General features: G+C 47.2%; 9 protein-coding genes and 1 non-coding gene across 10 annotated transcripts; 7 read left to right on the top strand and 3 right to left on the bottom strand.

Annotated features, from left to right (window-relative positions):
* The first annotated feature begins 2,348 nt into the window (after nucleotides 1-2,348).
* On the top strand, nucleotides 2,349-4,149 carry BDW43DRAFT_174532 (carbohydrate-binding module family 48 protein). Its single transcript, XM_032038784.1, has one exon. It carries the CDS (start codon nucleotides 2,582-2,584, stop codon nucleotides 3,743-3,745), a length of 1,164 nt encoding a protein of 387 aa, XP_031896834.1. The 5' UTR covers nucleotides 2,349-2,581; the 3' UTR covers nucleotides 3,746-4,149.
* A 1,252-nt stretch (nucleotides 4,150-5,401) lies between these two features.
* On the top strand, nucleotides 5,402-6,191 carry BDW43DRAFT_174622 (uncharacterized protein). Its single transcript, XM_032038785.1, has 3 exons — nucleotides 5,402-5,807; nucleotides 5,903-6,010; nucleotides 6,077-6,191. Exons 1-3 carry the CDS (start codon nucleotides 5,596-5,598, stop codon nucleotides 6,087-6,089), a joined length of 333 nt encoding a protein of 110 aa, XP_031896835.1. The 5' UTR covers nucleotides 5,402-5,595; the 3' UTR covers nucleotides 6,090-6,191.
* A 181-nt stretch (nucleotides 6,192-6,372) lies between these two features.
* On the bottom strand, nucleotides 6,373-8,295 carry BDW43DRAFT_174634 (phosphoesterase). Its single transcript, XM_032038786.1, has 7 exons — nucleotides 8,011-8,295; nucleotides 7,545-7,958; nucleotides 7,312-7,488; nucleotides 7,223-7,261; nucleotides 6,961-7,169; nucleotides 6,757-6,906; nucleotides 6,373-6,704 (listed from the first exon to the last, which is right to left on the bottom strand). Exons 1-7 carry the CDS (start codon nucleotides 8,107-8,109, stop codon nucleotides 6,389-6,391), a joined length of 1,404 nt encoding a protein of 467 aa, XP_031896836.1. The 5' UTR covers nucleotides 8,110-8,295; the 3' UTR covers nucleotides 6,373-6,388.
* Nucleotides 8,296-8,790: 495 nt separating this feature from the next.
* BDW43DRAFT_287095 (VIT1/CCC1 transporter family protein) lies at nucleotides 8,791-10,292 on the top strand. Its single transcript, XM_032043112.1, has 2 exons — nucleotides 8,791-9,534; nucleotides 9,590-10,292. The coding sequence occupies exons 1-2, from the start codon at nucleotides 9,167-9,169 to the stop codon at nucleotides 10,119-10,121; spliced, it is 900 nt and encodes a 299-aa protein (XP_031896837.1). The 5' UTR covers nucleotides 8,791-9,166; the 3' UTR covers nucleotides 10,122-10,292.
* Nucleotides 10,293-12,467: 2,175 nt separating this feature from the next.
* Nucleotides 12,468-14,301, top strand: BDW43DRAFT_287097 (HNH endonuclease signature motif containing protein). Its single transcript, XM_032043113.1, has 5 exons — nucleotides 12,468-12,663; nucleotides 12,725-12,751; nucleotides 12,813-12,897; nucleotides 12,963-13,224; nucleotides 13,290-14,301. The coding sequence occupies exons 4-5, from the start codon at nucleotides 12,985-12,987 to the stop codon at nucleotides 14,097-14,099; spliced, it is 1,050 nt and encodes a 349-aa protein (XP_031896838.1). The 5' UTR covers nucleotides 12,468-12,663; nucleotides 12,725-12,751; nucleotides 12,813-12,897; nucleotides 12,963-12,984; the 3' UTR covers nucleotides 14,100-14,301.
* Nucleotides 14,302-16,842: 2,541 nt separating this feature from the next.
* BDW43DRAFT_302769 (uncharacterized protein) lies at nucleotides 16,843-17,366 on the top strand (the record flags this gene model as incomplete). The annotated part of the gene is made up of 3 exons (XM_032045298.1): nucleotides 16,843-16,948; nucleotides 16,984-17,070; nucleotides 17,107-17,366. 3 exons carry the CDS (start codon nucleotides 16,843-16,845, stop codon nucleotides 17,364-17,366), a joined length of 453 nt encoding a protein of 150 aa, XP_031896839.1.
* A 179-nt stretch (nucleotides 17,367-17,545) lies between these two features.
* On the top strand, nucleotides 17,546-18,318 carry BDW43DRAFT_314441 (uncharacterized protein; the record flags this gene model as incomplete). Its single annotated transcript, XM_032047801.1, has 3 exons — nucleotides 17,546-17,978; nucleotides 18,038-18,139; nucleotides 18,200-18,318. The coding sequence occupies 3 exons, from the start codon at nucleotides 17,546-17,548 to the stop codon at nucleotides 18,316-18,318; spliced, it is 654 nt and encodes a 217-aa protein (XP_031896840.1).
* A 981-nt stretch (nucleotides 18,319-19,299) lies between these two features.
* On the top strand, nucleotides 19,300-21,558 carry BDW43DRAFT_321708 (putative rhamnogalacturonase; the record flags this gene model as incomplete). The annotated part of the gene is made up of 11 exons (XM_032049386.1): nucleotides 19,300-19,425; nucleotides 19,480-19,543; nucleotides 19,610-19,728; nucleotides 19,934-20,140; nucleotides 20,197-20,264; nucleotides 20,302-20,332; nucleotides 20,400-20,514; nucleotides 20,567-20,746; nucleotides 20,829-20,915; nucleotides 20,978-21,075; nucleotides 21,262-21,558. The coding sequence occupies 11 exons, from the start codon at nucleotides 19,300-19,302 to the stop codon at nucleotides 21,283-21,285; spliced, it is 1,119 nt and encodes a 372-aa protein (XP_031896841.1). The 3' UTR covers nucleotides 21,286-21,558.
* BDW43DRAFT_314443 (MFS transporter) lies at nucleotides 21,309-23,001 on the bottom strand (the record flags this gene model as incomplete). Its single annotated transcript, XM_032047802.1, has 5 exons — nucleotides 21,309-22,103; nucleotides 22,156-22,226; nucleotides 22,313-22,325; nucleotides 22,382-22,754; nucleotides 22,805-23,001. 5 exons carry the CDS (start codon nucleotides 22,999-23,001, stop codon nucleotides 21,309-21,311), a joined length of 1,449 nt encoding a protein of 482 aa, XP_031896842.1.
* Nucleotides 23,002-23,628: 627 nt separating this feature from the next.
* Nucleotides 23,629-23,699, bottom strand: BDW43DRAFT_t198. The gene has a single exon. It is a non-coding gene; the product is annotated as a tRNA-Gly (tRNA).
* Nucleotides 23,700-24,391: the final 692 nt, after the last annotated feature.

Consider the following 24,391-nt stretch of genomic DNA (forward strand, 5'->3'; position numbering starts at 1 on the left):
GCATACTACTAGTTGTGTTGTGTACTGTACGTAGATGTACCAATGCTCAATCTCTCTGCGGTCAGAATTATAAGGATCGCGCAGATCGGTGTCCACCCCTAACCAGCCCACACTACTTTCAATAGCGAGACGGTGGTGTCAATAGTCTGTGCAAGTATTAGCATCCTCATCGAACACATGGAAAAGGAGACAGAAATCAGGGCAAAGAAGCCGATCTTCCGAAGGAAGGGGAGCGGGAGGCTTCAATTGAATATTCAGTTGTTCTATGAGGATTCCAAGGGCCTTCTAGAAGGGAGGAGGGCTTGACTCCCTAAAAGGGGGGTGGATTCCATCATACTACTTGGCTCTCGGGTTGCACCACTGGTGGATTAACGATTCTTTATTATTATTATTATTTTTTTTTAAATAAATTATTAATTTAATTCGATCAGTTGAAGAACGTTTTTCTTAATTATTAGTAGGCTAGTTATTATTATTATCATCGTTGTTTTAATTATTCTTTTTCCTTTTTCTTCATCTGCAGGGTCAAAATGATAATTCAAGAAGTCCAATGGCAGCCACTTGTCAATCCATGATGTATAACACTTTCTCGCCTACTGTACTGGTGGCAAATCTTCACCTCCCCACCCTTTTTCGTCCAAATCGCTGAGGTCATGATTTTACAATAGCTCTTCCCTTCACTGACGTCTGCTGAGCACAGATCAGGACGAACCTTGGGTCCCTTGCGTTCTGGCCAGTGATGCTGTGCTTACCTCTTTTAGGTTTAGCTTTCCGTTTGCAGTAGGACCATATATTGTTCCATCCACTACAAAACCTAGTAAATCGTTCGAACATTTATGAAGTAAAAATACTCAACGAACTGGGGAAAGGGTTTCGACTCTCATTATTTCCTTAAAGTTCTCGAAAAGAAACATTTTCGAAAAAGGAAAAATGAAAATGAAAGTGACTGGAAAGTAACAAATCAAAGAACTATGGAACCCAACTAGATTTTACCAAAATCTGATCGAGTCTGAATGGTTTAGTCTGTTCTTTACCTGAGGAAGACGCGGGGGGTTATAATACCTATACCGCCTTGGAAAAAGGCACGAAACCATATATTATTAGTGAGGCTGCAGGTACAGCGCTTAAGAACTTGAAAGGCACGGGGGGTATTTATTCATTCCTGCCTGCCTAGATTTTTTTTTTCTCCTTCTTGGCCTTGCTAGAATGCAGGGCAGAAGATAGAACGGGGATAGGAGAGAGGCGACCAATGGATCAGCTTTTGATGAGTTGTACATGCAGCTAGGCCTGTCCAGACCGTCCCGCCCTGACTGACACAACACAGCAACGGCATGTGTGTCATCATCTATACTGTAGAATTTCTTTGACGATAACACACCTACTTAGAAAAGAGGACTGATCAATTTATATCATTCTCCCGTCTTTTTCAAAATCAGATGTTCTCCATCTATTGTCCGGAAATACTGATTGATTTCTTTCTCTAAGGTCTCTCTCTCTCTCTCTATATATATATGGGTACTGGAGTTCCACTGTTGGGTTTTAGTTTTCAAGTTTTCCGATCGCCGCGGAAGGTCTGTGTTACCGCCACCCCGCTTTGGGACTTGAAAGGATCGTCAGCTTCCATTCCCAGCCTTTCGGGCACGTTGCACTTCTTGATATCTGTGGCCCCTTCTGAGACACTGGTTCGAGCAACAAAGACACAATAGGAGTCATCAATTCATCGTCCGTGACTTCCCCCGATTGCTGTTTCGCCCTCCCACTTGCCAAACCGAAGAGATGGGGAGCTACACGTTTCGGTGGTAAGTTCAGCGCTGGCTATAACCTAATTGGACTTTTGTGTTCTGGAGCGCCAGTTATTTCAACTCATCCCTTTGGTTATCTGGATCACAATTTCTGTCGTACATCCTTCAGGGTTTCAGACAGGACGAGAGGGGATTAATGGTTCGTTTTGAATTGCATCACTGACTGACGCATGGGAGATTAGGCCTCACAACGCAAATGAGGTCTTTGTGACCGGGACCTTCGATGACTGGGGAAAGACCGTCAGACTGGATCGGAAAGGCGATGTCTTCGAAAAAGATGTCCCGCTCCCGATGACCGACGAGAAGCTGCATTACAAGGTAAGGGCAATCCTAGCGATGAGTTGACATGACGATCTTTTTTTCCCTCTTCTTCTTCTTCACTTCTTTGCACATGACTCACATCCTTACTAATTAATTAATTAATGTCTTCCTTCTCGTCGTCTCTTCCCGCTTCAACCCCCCCAAAGGGGAATGGTCAACATCAATGACGCTTTACACGTTCCCTGACGTCATCCCTCTAGGCTCCCATGGAATCATAATCCCCATGCCCCCTAAAATTGTTATAAAGATAAATAACGTATCTTTCTCAGAATGTTGCATTGAATCCACTAACATATTTCCCTATCTCTATCTAAAAGTTTGTCGTCGACGGCATCTGGACAACCGACCATAGTGTTCCTGAAGAAGACGACGGTAACCACAACATCAACAACGTACTCTATCCTACTCAGATTCGAAAAGAACGCACCACTTCGAACTTACAAAACGGCTCTGCAGTAATGGCTGGTGTTACCCCCGATTCTACAACTGCTGCACTGGCCGGCGGAGTGCCGAAACAATCCGGCAAAGATATCCTCGGCGATGCCGCCTTCTCGTCCACTGCCCCCGGTTCAACCACCGCGGAGCTTGCCAAGCATGTTCCTCTCGAGCAGAGGGCCAATGTACCTGGGACATTCCCTGCAACCCCAGGATCGGAGGCCGACCAGTTCTCTGTGAACCCCATCCCTGCCTCGAGTGGTGCAGGTAACCCGATCAAGCTACGGCCAGGCGAGAAGGTGCCTGATCCTAGCACTTTCAATCCCAACACTATCCATTCCACCGTTCGAACAGATAAGGCCGGCTATGAACAGGATGCTAGCTACCCTTTGACTGGCGGCCAGTCAAAAGAAGCCAACGCCTTTGCCGTTCCCCCCATTTCGGGAAACATGATTCCTGAGTCTAGCCTTCCCATGGGCCAGGCCAGCCAGGGGACTGCAGACCCTTTCACTATTCAATCAGCAGCACCGACATCTACTACTGCAGGTCTCGCTGGTGCCGTTCCTCTCGAGTCGCAGAAGAGGCAGACCAACATTGATTCCGGAGCCCCTGTGGGCGATGTTCCGGAAGTTGTGAGGCACTCAATCTCCGAGGCACACGTGGACCCTGAAGCAGCTGCCACCAAGAAGGCTGTTGGGGAGAAAAGGGAGATGGAGCATGAGCTTCAGCGGAAAGTTCCCGTCGATGAGTCTGCGGGTACGCCAGCGCCCACTACTGGTCTCACTGCGGCTACCACCGAAACCGCACCACAAGTCACCAGGGCAGAACCCGATTCGGCCCAGCTATCCCCGCGGGCGACGACTCCGACGAGAAAACCTGATACGACTTCCGAAGCGGGGCCGACCGTCACAACTGGGCCCGAAACCACCAAGGCGCCCGAAGTGTCCGGACCTGGTAGCGGCTCAGCTGCCCCAACCGCTGGTGATACTGGAACGAGTGCAACTAAGACTGCCGACGAGCCCACAGGCCCTCAAAATACGGCCGCGGGTGCAACAACCGAGCCGACATCTGCAACCAAGGACAGCACGCGCAAGGATTCTGGATCTTCGAATGGAACCCCATCCCAGAAGAAAAAGAAGAGCCGTGCCAGCGCATTCTTCAGTAAGCTCAAGGAGAAACTCACTTAAGTCCTTTGTAGCCAGGATATAGGAATGATGCGTTATCTTTATTGTTATAGTCATGACCCGGTGCTGACGGACTGGATGACTCAAGACTGGCGGGCGGAGGTGCTACTACTTGATTATTGACCTGGATACCATTTTTGTTTTGTTGGTTTTTGCCCTGCATGTCTTTTATACCTATTTTGTTTGTTATCCGGTTCGAAGTACTATTTTTTGTTCCTACTAATAAGTTTAATCCAACACTCGTGTTTGAGAATGATGATCACCATCCCATCGTAGTCCCATTCCCCTGTCATTATCCAACCCCAAATAAAGAGGCAAGTCTATTATCATACACCCAGTCCCTATCATATCGGTATAACCTGGTTCACCTTCTGATTCAACGTCACGGGGTACCCCAGCATACTACGCGACAAGTCAGCCCTAAACCCCGTGCACATCAACAACCAAGACAATTAAAAGGACTTACTCCTTCCCCGTCTGCGTCATGCAACACCCACAGAACAGCGACGCGGGGTAACAAAAAACCTACACCATCAATCAGTATTAGTCTTCGTTTCTTCAATTGCCTCCCTAAGTGATCGATGCGCAGAGAGGGAGACGGGGAGAGAGATGAGACATACAGCCGCAACAATAGTCACACAGAAGCCTAAACAAACCATTAGCGATCCATCTGTGGTGGAGCTGGTGCAGATCTATAGATACCTAGTGTTGGGCCGAGGACTTTACAGCGACAGGGATTCTGGTCCGTGCCGCATTGGAAGCAAATGGGGAAGATGGGAAAGAAAGGGACGTCGCACATGATTACTGTCGTTTATTTGAGTACGGGATCAATTATCTTTTCAAGCTAATTTACACGGGAAGAGAGAATTGGGGGTTTTCTACTATGGTCTACATAGTAGCAAGTGTTTTTAATGGTAGAGGAGCGAATGATTCATGATGACGACAGTGAGTGGCATATAACCTTAAGGATTGAGGATACAGAGTAGTCACGGAGTATATCTTGTAAAGAAATTGAAACCAATTCACTCAAAATCATAATAATAAAAAAGGAACGAAAGAAAGGAAGAAAAATTGACCATAATTCTAGAATCTAGGCTTCTCCATTAACTATCAAGTCAAAGTCCTGAGTCAAAAACAGTAGTCTAAATGTAGATATAAAAAGACCGTGGCTTGCTTGGCCTCTTCACCCCCATGAACCAGATCCGTGCCCTACGAACAAGCCACCACCACCACCATCCCCAACACAGCCACAATTCTCCAACACCAGCTCAAGTCCCTTGCAAGTAATCAAAAATCAAACCAATCGCAATCAAATCTCTCAAGTGTCAGACTCACTCACGAAACCACCTCGGCCCAAACTAACAAAAACAAAAAGGGGGAAAACCCCCAGCCAACAGGGAAAAAGGAAAAAGCCCGGCGCTAAACGTAGGCATCAGTATTTCATTTTTCGTGCCGCCCCGCTTGCCAACACTTTTGGCGATTGAGAATGTGTTCGCCTGGCATCCTAGTCTAAGAGTTGTTTGTTCACTGTCACTTGGATTTAATTAATGGCATGCATGCATTGATTTTTCCTTCTTTGACATAAATTGAAACACCTTCCCACCCTCCAAAAGTACTCCATACCCCCTTACTTATAATAGGTAGTCGAAGGACGACCAAACGCTTTTTTGACATCACGAGCCAGTCGTTCGAGACACTCAAGCCACCTGATCCACATCCGCTCAGCCCTACGTCTTGATTTAAAGGAACCGTGAACTCCTCCGTTCAACCTTGCTATTAAAACAAACCAACCCAAAGCAACCGAACACTCTCGCAGCGCAAAACGATAAAGTGAGAACAGAAAAAAAAAGAAAATGGCCCGCGGCAGCCTCATCCCCCTCATCATCCTCTTGGTGGTAGTCACCATCCTCGCCGTAATCGGGTACATCGCTTGGTCGATCGTGCAAGAGGTAACGCGAAACACGCGGTCGAAGATGGAGAAGAAGAATGTGGTGTGGAGTCGGGACGGGATGAAGGTTGGCGTGAAGGAGTTGAATGATGAAGATTACAAGGATCGGAGTCAGAGGTTTGTTCTCGCTTTCTCCTTTGTCTTTGCCGGTTCTTTGTTCCAATCTTGAGTTGGGCTTGGCTAATGAGGACTTTTACTTGCTGGGGGATCAGTGTTCTGGTTAATATGTGGAATCATACCTCGTTTCCGGCTTATAAGAGTCGGTTGTGGAATATGACGGGGTCGGCAACGGAGCAAGGGGAGGTTGAGAAGAGGAGGGGGTATGCATTTCTTCTCAGCATTATTTCCCCCTCTTGTCTATGCATTTGCTAACGGTGTTGGAATAGGTGGTCGAAATAGATGTTTTTCGCTTCCCTTCTTTTCTTTGATGCCTTTCCCCGAGACGGTTGCCTTCTGCGAGTTGTACCATTCACCCGATCATATATTTCGGTGCGATTTAAATTTCTTGTTTTGTGTCGGGATAGCCAACTAGTTATGAGGATTTGCGTCACAATGGTTTACTATTCTTTTGATTTTCATTCTTGCCAGATGACAGGTTATCTGCACTCTATTATATTATATCTATGGCACGATGAGACGATACATGAACGAAGAGAACGTTTATGAACATAAAACAATGGATCTTATATTGTCAAATCTCATGGCCGTTTGGAGTAGTAGCTCTCATCTTGATTCAGGAGGTAAAACGGCTCGGGCTTCGGTTCCCAGCTGTTGCCGTACCATATCGGTGTGCTGAGAGTCTCCGGCGTATCCTTGCGTTTGGTGTCGGTGAATACATGCTCGAAGGTCTTGGCCCACTGCACACGATTATTGAGTCCCTCTAACTCCCAGAGTTCCTGCAGGAAGTGGAGCATGGAGGTGTGGGTGTACGCCGAATTGCTAGTGTACATGGTGCCTTCGTCGTGGATTAAGGTGTTGGGTTCGATGTATGGGGATATAACAAAGGAAGGGACCCTGATTTGGTCAGTAATTTTGAGTCATGGAAAGAGAGGCGTAGGTAATCTACCGGATACCAAGACGAGTGAAGTCATATGTGACCGCATGGCCTTCTGATTCACCGTCGAATGCGATGCCATCTTCAGGCTGGGGAACATTTACAGGCGGTGGGACGTAGTCCGCAAAGCCCCCGTGCTCATCAAAGTTAAGTATGATCAAACTGTATACCGGATTAGCTGGAGGATTCGAAGCAATATATGCGAATAAGTCTTACACATTATCCCAATATTTGGATCTCCGAACCGCGTCATATAGGTGCTTGATCATTTGCTCCCCAGCTGCCATATTGCTCTTGGGATGCATTGAATCGATCGTGCAGCACTCGGGGTTGATATAGGAGAAGGTTGGCAATGCGCCTTCTTCTAGATCACGATAGAAATCGCTAGCATGGGCAAGATGGTCGACAGCATTGTCTTGGACCCACTGTAGGAGTTTAGCCGTCTTTTCGTATACGATGTGGAATGGCACTTCGTTACCTTGTACATCCATGCATCGATAATATCCGTCTCATAGTACTGGACTGTATTAGCCACTGGAGGGCCCCAGAAGTGGTGGGTCAGCTTACATTCTTCCAGCTGATGTTCTTGTTACTAAGTGCTTCAAAAATCGAAGTCGCACAAGTAGTCCCCGTTACATTATTGAAAAACCCTGCTGCTTGCCCTGTATTATCCACAAACCCACAAGTTGAGCCCGACGTAGCAAATTGACGGTTCGGGTTGGTTGGCCCTGGGTGTTCCGCAAACTAGTCCGTCAGTCACGTTCGTCGTTGTTAACATGCAGGCGAAAGAATATTCTCACATAGGAGTCCCAGAACGCAAAGTTTTGCGCTATCTCAGCCAGAGTGGACGATTTCTTCTGGTCATATGCCTTGATGACAAACGCCGATTCTCCTGGAGGAGCGTCGTATTTCTCCGATTGACGCTCAATAAAGCCTCCCATGTTGGGAACATCGTCATTGGTTACATTCCATTTCCGATAAATCTGATATGTCACACCAGCAAATTCATGATCAGGGTCTTCAAGGGGCACTTCTGTTTCGTACGGGGCCGCACATATCTGTAGAGGTTCTTCCCAGACCGTCCATTTGGGGTTGGTGTAATCATTACAGTAGTCTCTCTTGCGCAGGTTGTCGATGTCTGGATGGAAGTCCCAATATCCGGCGATGTTGGAGAAGGAGTGGTTCTCCATCATCAAGTAGACCACATGTTTGATCTAATAATGTCACAACCCTGTCCAGTCCCGATGATAGAGGTGTTCAACCTACGTTTGACCGGAGTTTGCCCCAGGTATCCTTGCGCGTTTCATGAGGCAAAGCTGAGGTGGCTGTTGCTAGCGCCGCGATAAGAGTCCACGTCCACTGCATTTTCCGTACCTGTCACCGCGGATCGTTCATTTATGAAAGTCGCAACTGCCCAGCGCAGGGCTTGACGCGCGATATTTATTGCCATACCTCATGGTGTTCAGTCGTCGCGTCACACCTATCTGGAGTCACATTCCAGAGAAGAGAAGGGGAGGTCCACTCCCTATGGTCAAGATATGTCAACAACAGGGATCCAATATGGGAGAAATCATCGGTGAAGACCAGCTGCCCCGGGTTAACGCCATGTGGGACGTCTTTGCAATATCAGTATTGATCAAGTGGAAAAATGAGACGGAGCTTTTCGGAGGTCGCGAGGGGGTACGGGACATGCTATTGAGCCGATGTGCCCCTCGCGTCGGAAGCGAGCACTATTGAACTATTTATTTTTTCCCCCTTTACATGGCGTCGCGAAAGTCCCTTTGAGATTCTTCACGGTCTGTTTTGGATATGCAAAGAGCAAGATGCAAGGACGGTTGTAACATGTCAGGAATGCTTGTGTTTAGATACCAGTGGGCGGTGATAGGTGAATTCTCATGGGGTCCATCAACGGGATCCAAGCTTTGTGGCGGGAACCCCACATGGGTAAGTTCCCTAGATCCTAACCTAGGTAAAGGGCATTCACTGGAGGGGTTTGGACGAATCACATCCCCACGTGCCAAGAGATCCCCTCTTTTGAGGCAAATGACCGCCTCTTCTCCTCAGGCACGTTGTTGGTCATTCTCCCTTAATAGGTTCTAAGGCAGGTGACTCAGGTCCGTCTCCTTATCGTTCCCATCCAAACTTCTTCCAATACGCAGTGTGGGTTTAATAATTAGTGGACCCTATCGATTGCTTGTTACCGGGATATAGATCCCGTGGTACTCTCATTTGATCAGACTTGTTCGCTCTCTGCATCTCTCATTCAGTGTGACATTAGAGAATAGTGCGATCCACTGGAAGTAGAGTATTCTTATTATATAAATCCATCCCTCTTCCACTTCCTTCGACATCACTTGACTCACCTTTCGAAAGTACTGCCTACATGGTCCTAGTCTGAAAGTCGGTCACGTCGTATACCACCATGTCGATCTCCTCCATCAAGGGCCTCCTCTCCAGCTACTCCCCCATCTCGGAATATTCCCCGGACCTGGAGAAGGACTATCAACTGCCCCTTCGAAATGGGTCGTCCAGCGACCTTGAGTCTCCAGCTGAGCCCGAAAAGCCCATCCGACAAGGAACGGAGAAAACAGATTCCAAAATCGTCGACGGGCGACTGGTCTCGGATGCCATTATCGGACTTTCCGACGGCTTGACGGTGCCTTTTGCTCTCACAGCGGGACTGTCCGCACTGGGTGACACAAAGGTGGTGGTGTTTGGCGGGTTGGCTGAACTCATTGCGGGTGCTATATCCATGGGCTTGGGAGGATATTTAGGAGCAAAGAGCGAAGAGTGAGGAAGATCTAGGAGTTGGTGATAGAATGAATTTGCTAACGTATCCGCACAGGGAATCCTACCGTGCAACATTAAAAGAGACCGAATCCCAAACCATGACAGATCCATCCGGGATGACTGACACGATCTCCGATATCTTCGCACCTTACGATCTGCCTCCTCATCTCGTGTCCGAACTCACAAGGCACCTCTCCACGTCCCCAATGCTCCCATCGTTTCTCATGAACTTCCATCATACTCTCCAAGAGCCGTCCGGGTCGCGCGCCTTGATTTGCGCTCTAACTATCGCATTGGGGTATTTCATCGGCGGGTTCGTCCCATTACTCCCCTACTTCTTCGTTGGGCCACACGATGCCTTTGTCGCCCTGCGCTGGTCCATCGCTACCATGGTCGTGGCGCTGTTCATATTTGGATATGGCAAGACGTGTTTTGTAAGCGGTTGGAAGGGTCGTCGCAATGTTCGACGGGGGCTTATCGGTGGGTTACAGATGGTCTTGGTTGGGGGTGTTGCAGCAGGATCCGCCATGGGGCTGGTCAAAGGCTTCCAATTACTGGCTTCTAATGGTGAGGGAGGAGAGCAGTAATTCCCCTTTCCACCCCATCTATATTTCTTTTGTTTCGAGCTTGGCTTGGGCGTTATGGCGATAAAAGTGCATTGGGGATGGTAATTTTGCTGTCGGGACTTCGGAAATAGACTATAACTTCCAATGAGAGAAAAAGTAAAAACACACAACAGAGATTTACATGTAAGTAAACTTGGTAGATATAACAACCAGTTCAGGAAGGCTTGTGACTATGGTAGATACCTCACCAACGTCAACTATCCGAAGCTCCTTTTACTAAAGCTAGATCTTTCATAGATGCTAGCGGACGTAACAGTAGAACGTGAGTTAGCAGATGTACTAGTGTGGGCCTACATCAACCTCCCCCCCAGTGACTATGGGTTTACGTTCTGTTGCTGGCACAAATCCTATCTCTGATGTGCTTACTGAAGGAAGCTTAGAATTGGTTGACATATCTAGGATCTGTATGGTAGCAAAAGAAAATAGTCTTAGGTCCAGACTTTAGTATACTCTGAAGTAGTAAGAGAAAGAGCAGGGATATTATGAGGCGAAGTAACTGTACTGTCATATTAGCATTGAATTATATTTATTAGTTTCTGAGCTCTAGGAAGCACTTTAAATCTCTAATAAAGTAGTCATCTTCCATATGTATTACACCAATGTGGCATAAAAGGCAGGCTAGATCAGGTTTACATAAGAGAAACCAACCAAGCTGGATCTTATATAGCTGGTAAACCACAGAGCAATGGCAGTGGATATAAACTAGCTATTCCAAAGCAAGTCCGGATGGCTAATCATTCACATTATTCCAGATACTAATGTTGAGTTACATTCGACCCTCCGAGTTTACTAGCCGCATATGCCGTCAAAAGAGAACACAATTACTGATTTCTAAAGTATATTCCCTGCCGCCGTTTCTAGTATTCTCCGGCGCGAAAGGAGAAAGGATCTGTCTTACTCTAATAGTCTACTAATTGTTAAACATCGATGTAAACCTCTTTCAAATTGTTTCACATGTAGTATGAAACCTAAATCAGATAGCCTTAACTAGTGGAGATGCCCCTAGCCACTTAAGTTAAGCAGAGAAGGCAAATACTATACTTGTCCCCAAAGATTCCATCTCTCGTTACCTATCTAGGTCTTCAGGCATGCACCGAAAGAAGCCGGAAGAATATTTCCTCACTGTCGAGAATATGGATATCGTCTGGACAGGCAAGCTTCTCCCAATAGTCCAGTGTCCATTTGGCCGGTTATGACGCAGCAATTGCGATCACACCGGAGACAGAGATCCCAGAAGGCTGGATCACGAATTTCAGGCTGTGAGTGTTGCAGCTACAGCCTCTACATTTGCCTGCCATCTTGGATGTGGCGATTCTGTGACAGATGGTTGTTTGGAGCGAGCTTTCACTGCTCCCAAAAAAAAGAACTAGTGATGCTTATTGCTTCAGACCAGTAGTATTTCCTGGACTTACTAGGCACTGCAAGGCCAGTGAGTAGATTATGAAAGATATCATAGAGATCCTTGTCCGTAGTCACATCCACAATTATCTCTCGCGACAGATTCCCGGCCGCCTTCCGGTAGCCACGTAATAAAAGCACCTAAGGATGGTTGGAGTATATGGTCCTGAACTCGAAGGACAGGCTGGTTTTTTGCCAGCCTCCTTCGCTGTCGCTGCCAAGGACGGCCAAGTCGCCGAAGACTCAGTTTCAGTAGACATAATTGACAAGTCTCTCTGCAGTCGCTTTGATGGGCTCGCAGGCCTCTTCTCGTGACGTGCTGACCTTCGACGAGGCGCCAAAGCAGATGAAGATGCAGGTCTCTGACGCTTTAAGCGGGGAGCCATGATTGGATGAAAACTGAGGCAGGATGAATGGTTGCAAAGAAGTGGAGGACCCACAGTCAGGACGGGAAGTAATGCCACTATACCGGTATAGGAAGAAGCTTTGTGGGTCAGGAATCACCTTACTCGTCGAAAAGCAGGCCACGAGAAGCCAACCGTGTCCGGCGCCCTGCTCACTGTGTTTTTGTATACTCCATTAATGATGTGACATTTAGCAGGCTGCCGAAATAGGCTACTTCGGCGGCCGTTTTACCAGCATCCGTCTTGGCATCACGTGGATTCTCTTGCACGCCCAGGGGCTTAACTCCACTCAGGACCACGCTTTGGTAATGTCAGCCAACAGATTGGTCAACCCATCAACAAGGCCGCCACCACGGCCAGGGGAAAGGTTGTTCCGACATGTTATGTCAAACAAGGATCCGAGCATGCAGTGTGCTCCTGTACTGGATATAGAAAGGGGTTGTGGTGGTGAAGTGTTTTTGTCATCGTAATCACGGACTATTGTTGCTCCGCGCCGAGAACCGAAGGGAGATCCTAATCGGACGTACTTGTCACGTGATATACCCACCGCCCCACATTGTGTCAACTAGGTCATACCGACCACCAATTTACCAATACTATCATCAAACTGAGATACCCTACAGCACCGCTCCAGAGAAGCCGTGGCAGTAGCAGCGCGGTGCCTCAGTTTCTCACGCTGTGTGGAGGTGTTTGGGTGGCTTGTGGGTTATGTTATGCACCGGACATAGTCATGAATCAGTAGTGCTAACCTGAAGATGTTAGACCCGGAACGGAATAGTCTTCACAAAAGTATGTAACGTCATACCCTATAAGAGCTGCACCTTCCTTTACATTGACTGATCTTACCAAGTGCCTTGATCAGCTCAAGAGGAAAGAACGATGACTTACACATATTCAAGCAGATCAAAGGCTCTCAGCACTGACAGTGCTTGACTGTATGTGAACAACTGCTCAGCTGCTCACATCAACCAGAACACTGACTCAATATGGCGCATGGCAGACCCTGGAAAGATAGAATAATAATGCCCCCTCCACCGCCGCCGCAATCCGCCACGAGACCTGACTCAAATACTACATCTCGCACAATGATTTCGGAACCATCACCATCCAGAACTCAATCTTCGGTCCGATCGTCGCAGAGTTCTAGTACGTTTTCACCAAGCATCAAATTACGAGTAAAGCAAATGGACGGAGATAGATGCTGGGCATGCCATTCAGAGTCACCTCAAATTTGCCACGTCTTTGCGCAGGAAGATCGACAGGCAGGCATCTAGTAAATTACCTTGCTGTGAAGGGTATGATACTAACAGTTTGCCATTCAATGTAGGCTCCACTCTGGGAAGAACTTGGCCTGATAGACTTTGCGATAAACTCTGATACTAACGCGATCCCTCTTTGCCCAACATGCCATAATCAGTTTGACTGCGCCCTTGACCCTGGGTTTATCTTTATACCCACAGACCTCCCGTACTTCATCGAATTTGAGCTTAAAGATAGGCAGCGCAGAAAAATACAGGCTGATAGTGGAGTTATTTCAAAGCGAGCTGTGCCTACTCCTGAAATGTACAAGCGCTATCAAATCGACAAAGGCATAATTGCTCTTGATGCTATTGGCGGACAATATCTTCCTTTCTTTCTCAAGCACTACCTTCTCCCGGATCTCCCATTTGATGTTTCGCAGTATTATTCAAAGCCCAAAGAGTGGCATGGAGCCCCCTTAGCAAGTATACGCAGATGTCTTCTTGTTCTAGGAAGTGCTCGTCTGAGAAGTCTTCCCGTACAGACACGCCTGGAACTAGAGAAGCTGCGGAATCTATACTTTCTGGATAACGAGGGAGATTCACCGCCCTTAGACAACAACTTTCTTGATGCAGTGACACAAACACCATCTGATAATAAAAGAAAGAAGCGAAAGCTTGATAACACCACACCAGATAAGCCTCCATCACCAAAGAAGCAGCAAGACGCTCAACAAGGGGAGGATGGACACAGTTATAACAAAGGCGCAACTACATTTTGTCCAATCCTCCAGAAAGAGGTACCTGCTTACTGGAGCTTAGGGCCAGATGTTTCTACAGAGGAGGCTGTTTGTCGTTTTGCTCCTGTACTTGCTCAATCACCTGAATCCGTGCTCTGACATTTCAAATTGAACGTGAAGAGAAAAAGAAGGATTTCAGATGTAAGATGTGAGGTTTCTAAGTCTCAAAATATCCCAGCGCTTGAGGCCAAGGTTAGCCACGGGAGCGACACTCTAAACATACAGGACCGCATTCGCGGTCACAATATGGTGGTGGCCTGCCTATCACTTGATATCTTTCTTAGTTGCGAGAATAAGCGCGAGAGGAGATAATAAATTTACTCATAATTCTCTATACCGCCTAGCTTTCCGTGTCTCTTGTGGTGTTGCTCCTACTATTGGCGAATTTTACCAGACAGGTTTCTATACTGTAGATCACAGTCCAGCCTTTAATCTCCCCCGAGTTCTTGCGACAGTAATTATTGTACTTCCCATTTAAACTTTCTGGGGTTCTATATATCTGCTCTTGCCCGAAAATATTGATAGCGCAAAGGATCGTATCCCCCCCGGGGGTGTGGCTTGTTGATGCCCTTTAAATTCCCTGCCCGTGGCGTCCCACCAAGTACTGCTAGTGATAGTGATTAGGTTCTAATAGATCCAGGACACCCGATAGTCAAGCTTTATAGTCCAAGACAATCGATCGTTGTCCTATAGTATATTAGCAAACCTCTACTGTCTCTGACTCCCTGCTATCCCTAAATACTTAACTCCGTCGAGGGGTGGCTGTACGTTGAGATATTTCCTAAGTCGTTAAGTGTAGGTCTTACTTGGCTCACGCTTGCCTTCAGACATTCATACTGATATTCGGGGTACACAAGTTCAGCAGATAGTGAGCCACCAGAGAAGCAAGGGAAGTCTTACCTCCGGAACCGTCTCCCCACTATGGAACCCAATAATCCATGAAACCCCGATTACAGGGACAGAAGCGAAAGGTCATTGCATGAGCATCCTTTTCATGGTTGACGAGAGCTGTCTCTGGCAAACCATCTGTCGCATATCTTGCAGGCCCACGCATTCGAAGCAACCTGGGGCACAGGCGGTGAACGCTATACATATATATATATATGGTTTGCCGAGAGGCTGTTCAGCATAGTAGCACCTGAAAGTTGAGAACGAGCACAGTTGAAATGTTGTTTAGCTTGCTTTGATGGCTAGGTCGCGCCATAGCAGTCTCAAACAGCCTGGGACACTGGGGACACTGAAAGTGGTGTACGTCGACCGTATGAGCCCTCACTCCCTCGCTCGTTTTGAAAATTTCGCAGATTTGGCAACGGTAGGGTTTAGCTTTTCCATGATCTTTACGAGATAAACTAATTAAGAGCTGACGCCTCAATTTAATACCGAATCAGCGTTGGGAATGACTAGGGAGCAAAATGCCAACATGAGGGATGGGCATGGAGAAGGTATTCCGATTAGATTTAAAAGCCTTTCATTCCCCTTTCTTTCTAGGTTGATCAGTGTCCATCTGCTGATTCCGACCATTTCACAGGGACGTAGTCGCACATAGCTTTTCCAGGCGTCTCTGGCATGCACATTTTAAATCCTTTGTCCGGAATGTGCAACCCTATTGAAATAGGTGAGCGGCCAGTATTTCTCGAAGTAACAGTTCAGCAACATGCCAAACGTCTGGACTGGTCCAAAAGCTTTCTGATTATCATGGTGTTTAAGGACACATAAACCAAAATAACTAATTGTACCCAAATGGTGAAGACGACTATAAGGGACCCAAGTCCTACCCTGATTTTGCGGGAAAGAGAGAAGGTATGGAGGGTGATATAAAATTCCCAAAACATCCCAGATAAGTACTCATCCGTAACCAAATATAACTATTTCCAAATCAGGCTCAATTTTTTTTGTAGAGGTATGATCGTCAGAATGCTTTGGACAGTGATTACCCAATGTATTGGTACCACGAAGATTTTTGGGGGCACCTTGAACGATTCGGTAGCCGAAGGAAGACCTTCGCTGTTGTCTAAATTCAGCTAAGCTGTGCTAGGGCTGATACACAACCACACAAGTACATACGTTCGCAATGTGCTTTATCCCGTCACACCTTTGAGGGGCGAGATGTGTGAGAAGTGAGTCTTGGAACATACCATCTTTTCATGCCTCTATGGATAGTTATGATCTAGAGAGGGTCAGTACTTTGAAGGTTATTCACCTCCCATCTTCTAGATGAGCAATCAATCTTTGGTCTACCGAACTGATTCATTCACCAGCCATGGTCTCTAAGCTTATCATGGAACTTTGAGAAGCATAGCTACCGGATGATATCTAGTGCTTGTTAGCACTAAGCGTTGAAGCGGAGGTGTCGGGCTATGGCAACACTCTGGTCAGCGCTGATGCCATACGCACTTACATGACGAGCAATGCCCTAATAGCAATATAGTACTACACATAGTTATTATTTAGCTCGCATTTCATTTCCTTTCCTTCGTTATTAACCGCGCCTTGTCATTTTCATTTGGATTTAGAGAGCTAAAGTATATGATAATGATGTTGTTGTCTGGTTTACCACAACAGTGCTTCGTTGATCACATCATCAGGCCCTGAGAGCACTCTATAATAAACGTTGGCAAAATTCACTATGAAGGACTGACTTAGAGAGTCCCAGCTATGCTATATAAGCTGTAGGCTTCCTGTCCGTTTTATAAGATTGACCAGCCAGTCCTTGCTTGCTTCACTACACTTTGCCTTCACTGGTTCTCTATTGGTCTTGAACCTGGCCCGAGGCAGCTGCAAGAATGTCGAGCACATCGGATTCCGCCATGTAAATGACAAGTATCAGCAAGGGAATCCCCAAATGGATCCGTATAAGACTGGGAATATCCAGGCCACTGATGTCGCGAAAGATGGAACACAGACCAACCTTGTCGAGCCTGAAGATGTACCTGAATACAGGACCTTCTGTCCATCTTCCCTAGGAAAAGCCTAGTCGACCTAGACACCACTGCTACTACGCGAAGTGTGTTCGATGATTCGAATCTAGCCAAATACTACCAGCCACACCCACAGAACGAAAATTTGCATCGTTTTGACCCTTCTGAGCGGTAGACCTACCGTGAAGAGAGATCGGTGCGCCAAAAAACCGACTTCAAGGTCTTTCTATGGATCCTCGTCGTGTTCTTTGGGCTGAACATTGATCGAGGCAACTTGGGAAATGCCTCCGCCGATAATCATTTACCTGACCTAGGCATCAACACCAACGATTACAATAATGCGCAGGACATGTATCGAACCGGTTTCTTGATCGCTGAAATTCCGTCTCAAATGATCGGTAAGAGACTCGGTCCAGACCGATGGATCCCCGTTCAGATTATTCTATGAAGTTTGGCATCCGGTGGACAGTTCTTCATGAAGAACAGAGCAGGGTTCTTTGCCTGTCGGTTCTTCCTTGGTCTCTTCATGGGAGGTTTTATTCCAGACGTAATCCTGTATCTCTTGTACTTCTACAAAAAAAGTGTGAGATGCCTGTACGCCTGGCGTGATTTTGGTTTGTCGACTCGATGTCCGGAGTGGTTGCGTCGTTCATCGTGTACGGTGTCCTGCACATGCGTGGCGTACAAGACCGCGAAGGATGGAGATGGCTTATCCTCATTGAAGCCTTGACAAGCATAGTGATTGGGTTTCTAAGATTTCTGTTTCTTGTTCCAGGCCCCACACAGACGGCAACATGGTGGAATCCCAAAGGATATTATACAGAAGGAGAAGGAAAGATCATTGTCAACTGTGTTCTGCGTGAAAGCCCCTCCAAGGGAGACATGCGTAATCGCCAAGCATTAAGCTTGAAAATGCTTTGGCAGAGTTTGAAAGACTACGACCTGTGGCTAGTCTATGTCATTGGCGACCTGTTCGAGATTCCTACCTCCTCGCCGAAGGGGTATCTCAGCTTGTCGCTGAAGGCCATTGGATTCGCTACCTTCCAGACGACCTTGTTGGGTATTCCGGTCACCATGTTCGCAACAATAATGGCATTCTCGATGCTCTATATCGGACAGTAGCCGAAGGCTACGAGTTCCAGGTACGATGGAAGTGGCCCAAGAACGCCGTGGTGAATTGGGATAACCGGGCTACTTCCCACACTGGGATCTTTGACTATTGTAAGTTTTGAACACACGATTCTAGGGGCTGTGGTGAATCTTGTCTAACTTAGTGTGCAGTTCCTCATCTGCAGCATGGGCTACGGGTTGCTCCGCAAGCCGAGAAGCCCTATCTTGACCCCAAGTCCGAGACTCGGAAGGAGGCGTTTCAGGAAGAGGAAACTAAAAAGAGTAGCTAGACTGAGATAGCTAGAAAAGGAATGGTATTGCATGCTTTTCCATTTTAGATAGTTTGGTTTGTTCAAATTCCAAATAAAAAGGCCGGAACTGCCATACCGACGATGTTTTAAAGCCATTAGGGCTATCTACAAGAACAACCGAGATTTGAACTGCATGTTCGACCTATTGGAATGTCCCGATTCCCTTATCGATTTAAATTAAATAGCATCGGCAGACAATATACGCAGGGACAAGTGTCAGCGAGGATGATACTATTTCCTTGTGTATGAGCTCATGCAATATATCTTAGCATCGACGACTAATTAAGCCATTGACTCAGCCTCGCAGTCCCAACCGCCAGGATAACGGTTAAATTATACAAGCTTCTCTTTCTTTCAAATTAGTCAGTTAAGCTTTAGTTCGGCTGTCATCATATCGTCTGCCATGTCGCAATCCATGCACTCTTATCTTTCTTCATCAAATTCTGCACTGATTAAAGTGATGGTTTGGATTGACTCTAAAATAACTACACCCTACCTTGGAGCCCCAAAGAGGTTGATCTCAATATCTGGAAGGGGTTGAGGAAGTATCTCGGTTATTTTCTGTAATACTCGGATGATTCATCTATGAAGAATATCTGGGCCAGATCTGTAATGGCTAGGTAGGCATTTGCACCTTCACAAAAGTAGCATCACGTCAATGGAGTGGGTTATTGGCTAGAAAAACATGTTCGAAGAGTTCGTCTCTAGTATCTTGAATCATGCTAAAAGCACTCCCAGTGACAACCATATAGATCTATATAAAACTGCATAGCCCTAACTCCAAGTCCTGGTATTCCTATCTAATTAATAACTACTACTGTGGCCTATACCATGTCGCAATCCATGTATAATACTTCAATATCATATGTATTAAGCGCATTAAGCTCCATTCACCTCCCCAGAGCCCAAACACACTCCCACGAAAATCATCAAGGAACGAGGCCCTCCCAACCACCAACCATGCGCTCACTCCTTCCTCTCCTTCGCTGCTCCACCCTCGCTGTAGGCCAGCTAATTAGCCCTGTTGGTCCAACAACTACTCTCACCCAAAAAACCACTGAATGCAACATCCTCACCTATGGCGCAGTCGCCGACAATAGCACGGACATCTCGACCGCCCTCGAAACCACCTTCAATTAGTGCGTACGCCCCAACCCTGGAAGCCGGCTCGTCATCCCAGAGGGCGAATACCTGATCAATTGGGGTGTGGTGTTGAGCAATTCCACGTATTGGGCCTTCCAGCTAGATGGACTGATCACAGCCCCGTAAGGCGGGAACTGGGAAATTGAGCGTTCATTGATCCTCCAGGGCTTTGCTGGTGTTGATGTGCTAAATTTGACTATAAACGGAGAGGGTGACCATAAGTTTTTGTTAGATGTTTTGGTAATTGTTAATGGTGAGTCCCTATCACATCGAGAGGTAATTTGAGCATCGGAGACTGACAGGGTTGTAGCGGTTGATTTCGAGTTCTACTCCTCAAATGGAATGGGCGCTTTCCAGGGCCAGGGATATCTATATCGGAATTGAACAAGTATGCAAAGTCAAACCCTTAGTGGTTTTGGTTTGATTATCTCGATCTGATTTTTGACTCTAGCACGGGCCGACTCGTCTCGTCCGCTTGATCTCCCTAACAAACGCCTCACTCCACGACCTGATCCTAATCGACAGTCCTAAATTCCACACCATCCTCGACTTTGCTGTCAACGTCGAAGCATACCATCTCACAATCCGCGGCGCAAACCTAGGCAGCTACGATGGCATCGATGGCATCGGCACAAACTACTACATCCACGACAACGAAGTAAACAACACCACCCCCCAATCAACCGACTAACACAATCGAGAAAATAAAAACAGGTAACAAACCTCGACGAATGCGTCTCCGTCGAAAGTCCCTCCCACCATGCCCTAATCGAAAACCTCGTGTGCAACCAAGCCGGCTCCGGCCCTCTCAATCGGCAGCCTCAACGTCTCCGCCGACATCTCCAACATAGTAACCCACCCCATATTCCCTCCCAAAAATCCCAATAACTAACCAATATAAAAATTCCCTCCCACAGTACGCCAGAAACATAAGCATCCTCAACGGCAACAACATCGCCTTCATAATAACCTACCCGGGCGGCTCGGGCACCGTAACAAACATCACATTCGAAAACTTCCGCTCAAAGCCCTGTCTCTACGGCCTTAAACATCAATCGGTACTGGCAAAACACCGTATCCCCAGACACCGGCGCCGTAACCCTACGCAACATCCTCTTCCGGAACATCAGCGGCTCTGTTGCCGACGGCGCGAAGCGACCACCCCTGTACCTGGTCGCGAACGATCTGACCTTCTCCACGAACGTAACGGAGGAGGCTATCTCCGTGTGGACTGAGACGGGGGATAAGGTGGTCAATAAGATCAGTACTGCTTTGGGAGTGGGGATGATTCTTATGGGGTGAATAATGGGATTGTGGAGTTGAAGGCGGGCGAGACGCCGAGGAAGTACTCGAGTATACGGTTGCTGCCAAGCCGACGGGGTGGGTTGAGCCTGCGTTACCAAGTTGGGCGATGGTCAGCACGGGGTATGGGAGTGAGTCTTCCTCTTTGTTTTTGACTTTGATGTGGTGGTTTGGGGATGCTGATTTTGAGTAGCGGGGAGCCCGATTTCGGTTTATACGCCTGTGCCTTTGTGGAGGCCGAATGGGGTTGGTTATGATTTGTATTACTGGAGGAGATTTTGCGGACTGGTTGTATGCATATATGGTGGATGTGCTGGGGTTTGGTTTGTATATAGTGGAGAGTTGTTTAACCCTCGTTGATGTATGCTTGTGGGGAGTGGGAAGGGGTCCAATGAGCGAAAGGAAATAAGCAGATTAACCAAAGTCCAAAGTTCAACTTCTTCTATTTTTCGATAGCTGTACACCATTAATCCATAGCTGCGTTGGAAAGTCTACCCATGATCCATTAAAAGAAGGAATAGAGCCTATAGCTCTACCGGATATCGCCTCCGAATCTTCTCACCATACTTCATCAGCAACAGCGTCGTCGGAGCGATAGAAAGTGCCACAAGCCCCAGAATAGTGTTTCCCCATCCGTATCCCAGACGATCATACATAGCAGGCCCCGACATAGGCAAGAGGGCCGCGAAAACTGACCGGATCAAGTTATTCGCCGCCAAAGCGCTAGCTGCATAGATAGTAAATGCATCAACGATATAAACCTGAACAACCAGGAAGCCAGCCACAATGCCCAGGCCCACGAATGCAGAGCCGATGATGGGGACGATCCAGTGGGCATGCACCTGAGCAGACCACCCAAACCACAGCATTCCGACGCCGAATAAAATGAACCCAAAGGTTGCCGGCGGTAGTCGATCTTCGGGCGTCACTCTACCATGCTGGACGTGTTGGCGTTTGATATACCAATCCGTAAAGCGGCCTACAGCGATCTGGGCTGTGAGAAAGCCGATCCCTTGGCCGAGGTAGGCGAGGCCTACCTCGCCTGTGTTGAAGCCATATTCCTCACCAAAGAGTGTGGGGAATGAGGTGACCATGTAATACATGTATATGTAGGGGACGGAGTTGTAGAGGGTGATGATTATCACAATGGGGGAGCAGAAGACGAGCTTTATGGGTCGGAAGATTGCTCTCCGGAGGGTCTGTCCGTGGGTCTCGTTGTGCCTTTTTTGAATGCCTAGTTTTGCGGCTTTTCTTCTGAGGAGGACTGGCGGGTATGTCTCCCTAAGCAATATGAAGGATAGTACGGTCGTGCAGCCAACCTGTGTTTGTTGGCACCGGGTACCTTTTGTGCCGATGGACATATTTACATACCACGATGGCCTCGAGCCAGAACGTCCATCTCCACCCAACTTTGAAAGCCATATAGCCTCCTATTATTGGCCCTGTGCTCGATGTAAGAAGTTGTCCCGCCTAGAAAGTTGGGTTGATCTTGCGGAAGCACATGTATGGTCCTTGGGGGAGCACTTACCCACTACCGTACCCTAAAAGCCACGTTGAGGTCAGTAGGCATGCCAGCTGCTGGGAAGATATCACATACTGTGAGTGTGCCAACCGCCAACAAGGCAAGCGAGCTCCCACGCTTCTCAAGAGGTACTAGGTCGGCCACGAACCCTCCCGCCAAAGCATTAGGCACAGCACCAGCCAGTCCCAGAAGTACCCGAGCGATAGCCAACATAGGCACATTGACACTAACAGCACACAGGATGGACGCAATAAAGAATAATACATTTGAAGCATGCATCGCCGGGCATCTTCCATGCATCTCACTAAGAGGGGAGGAGATCAATGGCCCGGTTGCGAATCCAACAACATGTACTGCGATGAGAAATGGGGACACGGCGGGGTTTGTCGTGTGGAATTCTTCGAGAACTAGCGGTACCCCTGGAGTGAAGATGCTCGATGCAGCGGCACTGACGGCGTTATGTCAGTTCATATACATGGCGTGTCAAATTAAACTCACTCATTAAACGTTGCAAAGGTAACCAGTAAAATTATAGTCTTTTTCCAAGCGTTCGACCAATTCATTGGATTTTCCGGGTCGTCATCGCCTTCCCATCCCACATTGCTATCTGAAATATCCGAAACCTCCGCGGGTATCTGCGACACATCGGTGACTGCTTCTTTGACTTTATGAGCATCGATATTTTGTGGTAACATTATGTCTCAGCTGAATGGGGCAAGCCTGACAACATGTATTTCGAGCTGGGACCCTGGATATGGTCCTGCTCCATGTCCTTTTAACGTCCTGAGAAGCCATGGACGGAGGAAATGAGGAGCACAGAGAGTTTGTTCAGGCCGAAGGATTGGTACATTGATCATCGTGGAAGCATTCCTCGTAACGTAAGGGGTCAGAGGTACGCGGAGAATAGGTTGTTGATCTTTGCCTTCAGCTTGCTTGGAATGAGTAAGGAACCATGTGTGACTGAGAGGCTTACGACTGCTTCCATCTGGAACCTCTTTGGGGAAAGAGATCCATGACCAATAATCATACTTGACCACCGCAAGGTTAGGAATATACTAAGCGATTCATTCGGTCAAGTTGTCGAGAGCAGTATTTACATAGGGTGTAAGTATATGTCCCTTCGATATCGGATCAATACTTTCAAGTAGAGGCAAAGAGCGTCCAGAATATGTGATGCTTCTCATGCACGAGCTGTTATATAATGTAGAACAAAAGATCGATTCAAGAAAGGGAGAAAAAGGAGGACAGAACGAAAACCGAGGTAATTGGCAATTCAAATCAAAGATATTGATGGTCCGATGACCAAAAAGAAAAAAGAAACATGCATCATCCGTGAATCGAACACGGGCCTCATCGATGGCAACGATGAATTCTACCACTAGACCAATGATGCCACTGGCTGAGAAACTGGCAGTAGTATGTCTTTATGAGACAAAGACAAATATTGAAAAGCCCTAATAGGCCCCAAATTACGTACCCTGTAGATGGTTTACAGAAAAGAAACACTTCCATATACTCAAATCATTTCTCATACATGCGTGACCAGACCACCGATGACCCTTTCTCCCTTGATCGTCATTTGCTGAGCTTGATGCCAGAACACCTGCTAGTAAGGAGCGAGGATGATGCGAAAATCGTCTGGCAATTTCCAAAAGCGCAGGCCACCATAGCTCAGTACGTAAAAGGATTCTACTCTAACATACCATGCGAGAGTGTCCCAAAGATTGGGAATATGAAAACCCAAACAACCTGGCCCTGCCTCGGTAGGTGCGCAATTTAGCTTGTGAGGAATTTATTCTTGGTTGGAGTGACCACCAAATCCCGACAGCTGATCATCCCTTCATACACGACGGAGAAAGGGGGGGGACTGATGCGGCCCTAGTATGCAGCTAATATTCATGAATTCTATAGCACCTACTGTAAAGAACGTCGTGGATCTATAACAATCGAAAACTCCAAGATTAATCCCCGCTCTTAACGTTCGAATGGTCGTAAGAAAAGGCACAGGTATCAACGGATTTTAAGGGGTATTATTTTCACATCTTAGACCCTAGCGCTCCTCCCAGTTAACTTCCAGATATACAC

This window comes from Aspergillus alliaceus (genome assembly GCF_009176365.1).
Source record: "Aspergillus alliaceus strain CBS 536.65 unplaced genomic scaffold BDW43scaffold_47, whole genome shotgun sequence".
In the NCBI taxonomy this organism is placed as follows: domain Eukaryota; kingdom Fungi; phylum Ascomycota; class Eurotiomycetes; order Eurotiales; family Aspergillaceae; genus Aspergillus; species Aspergillus alliaceus.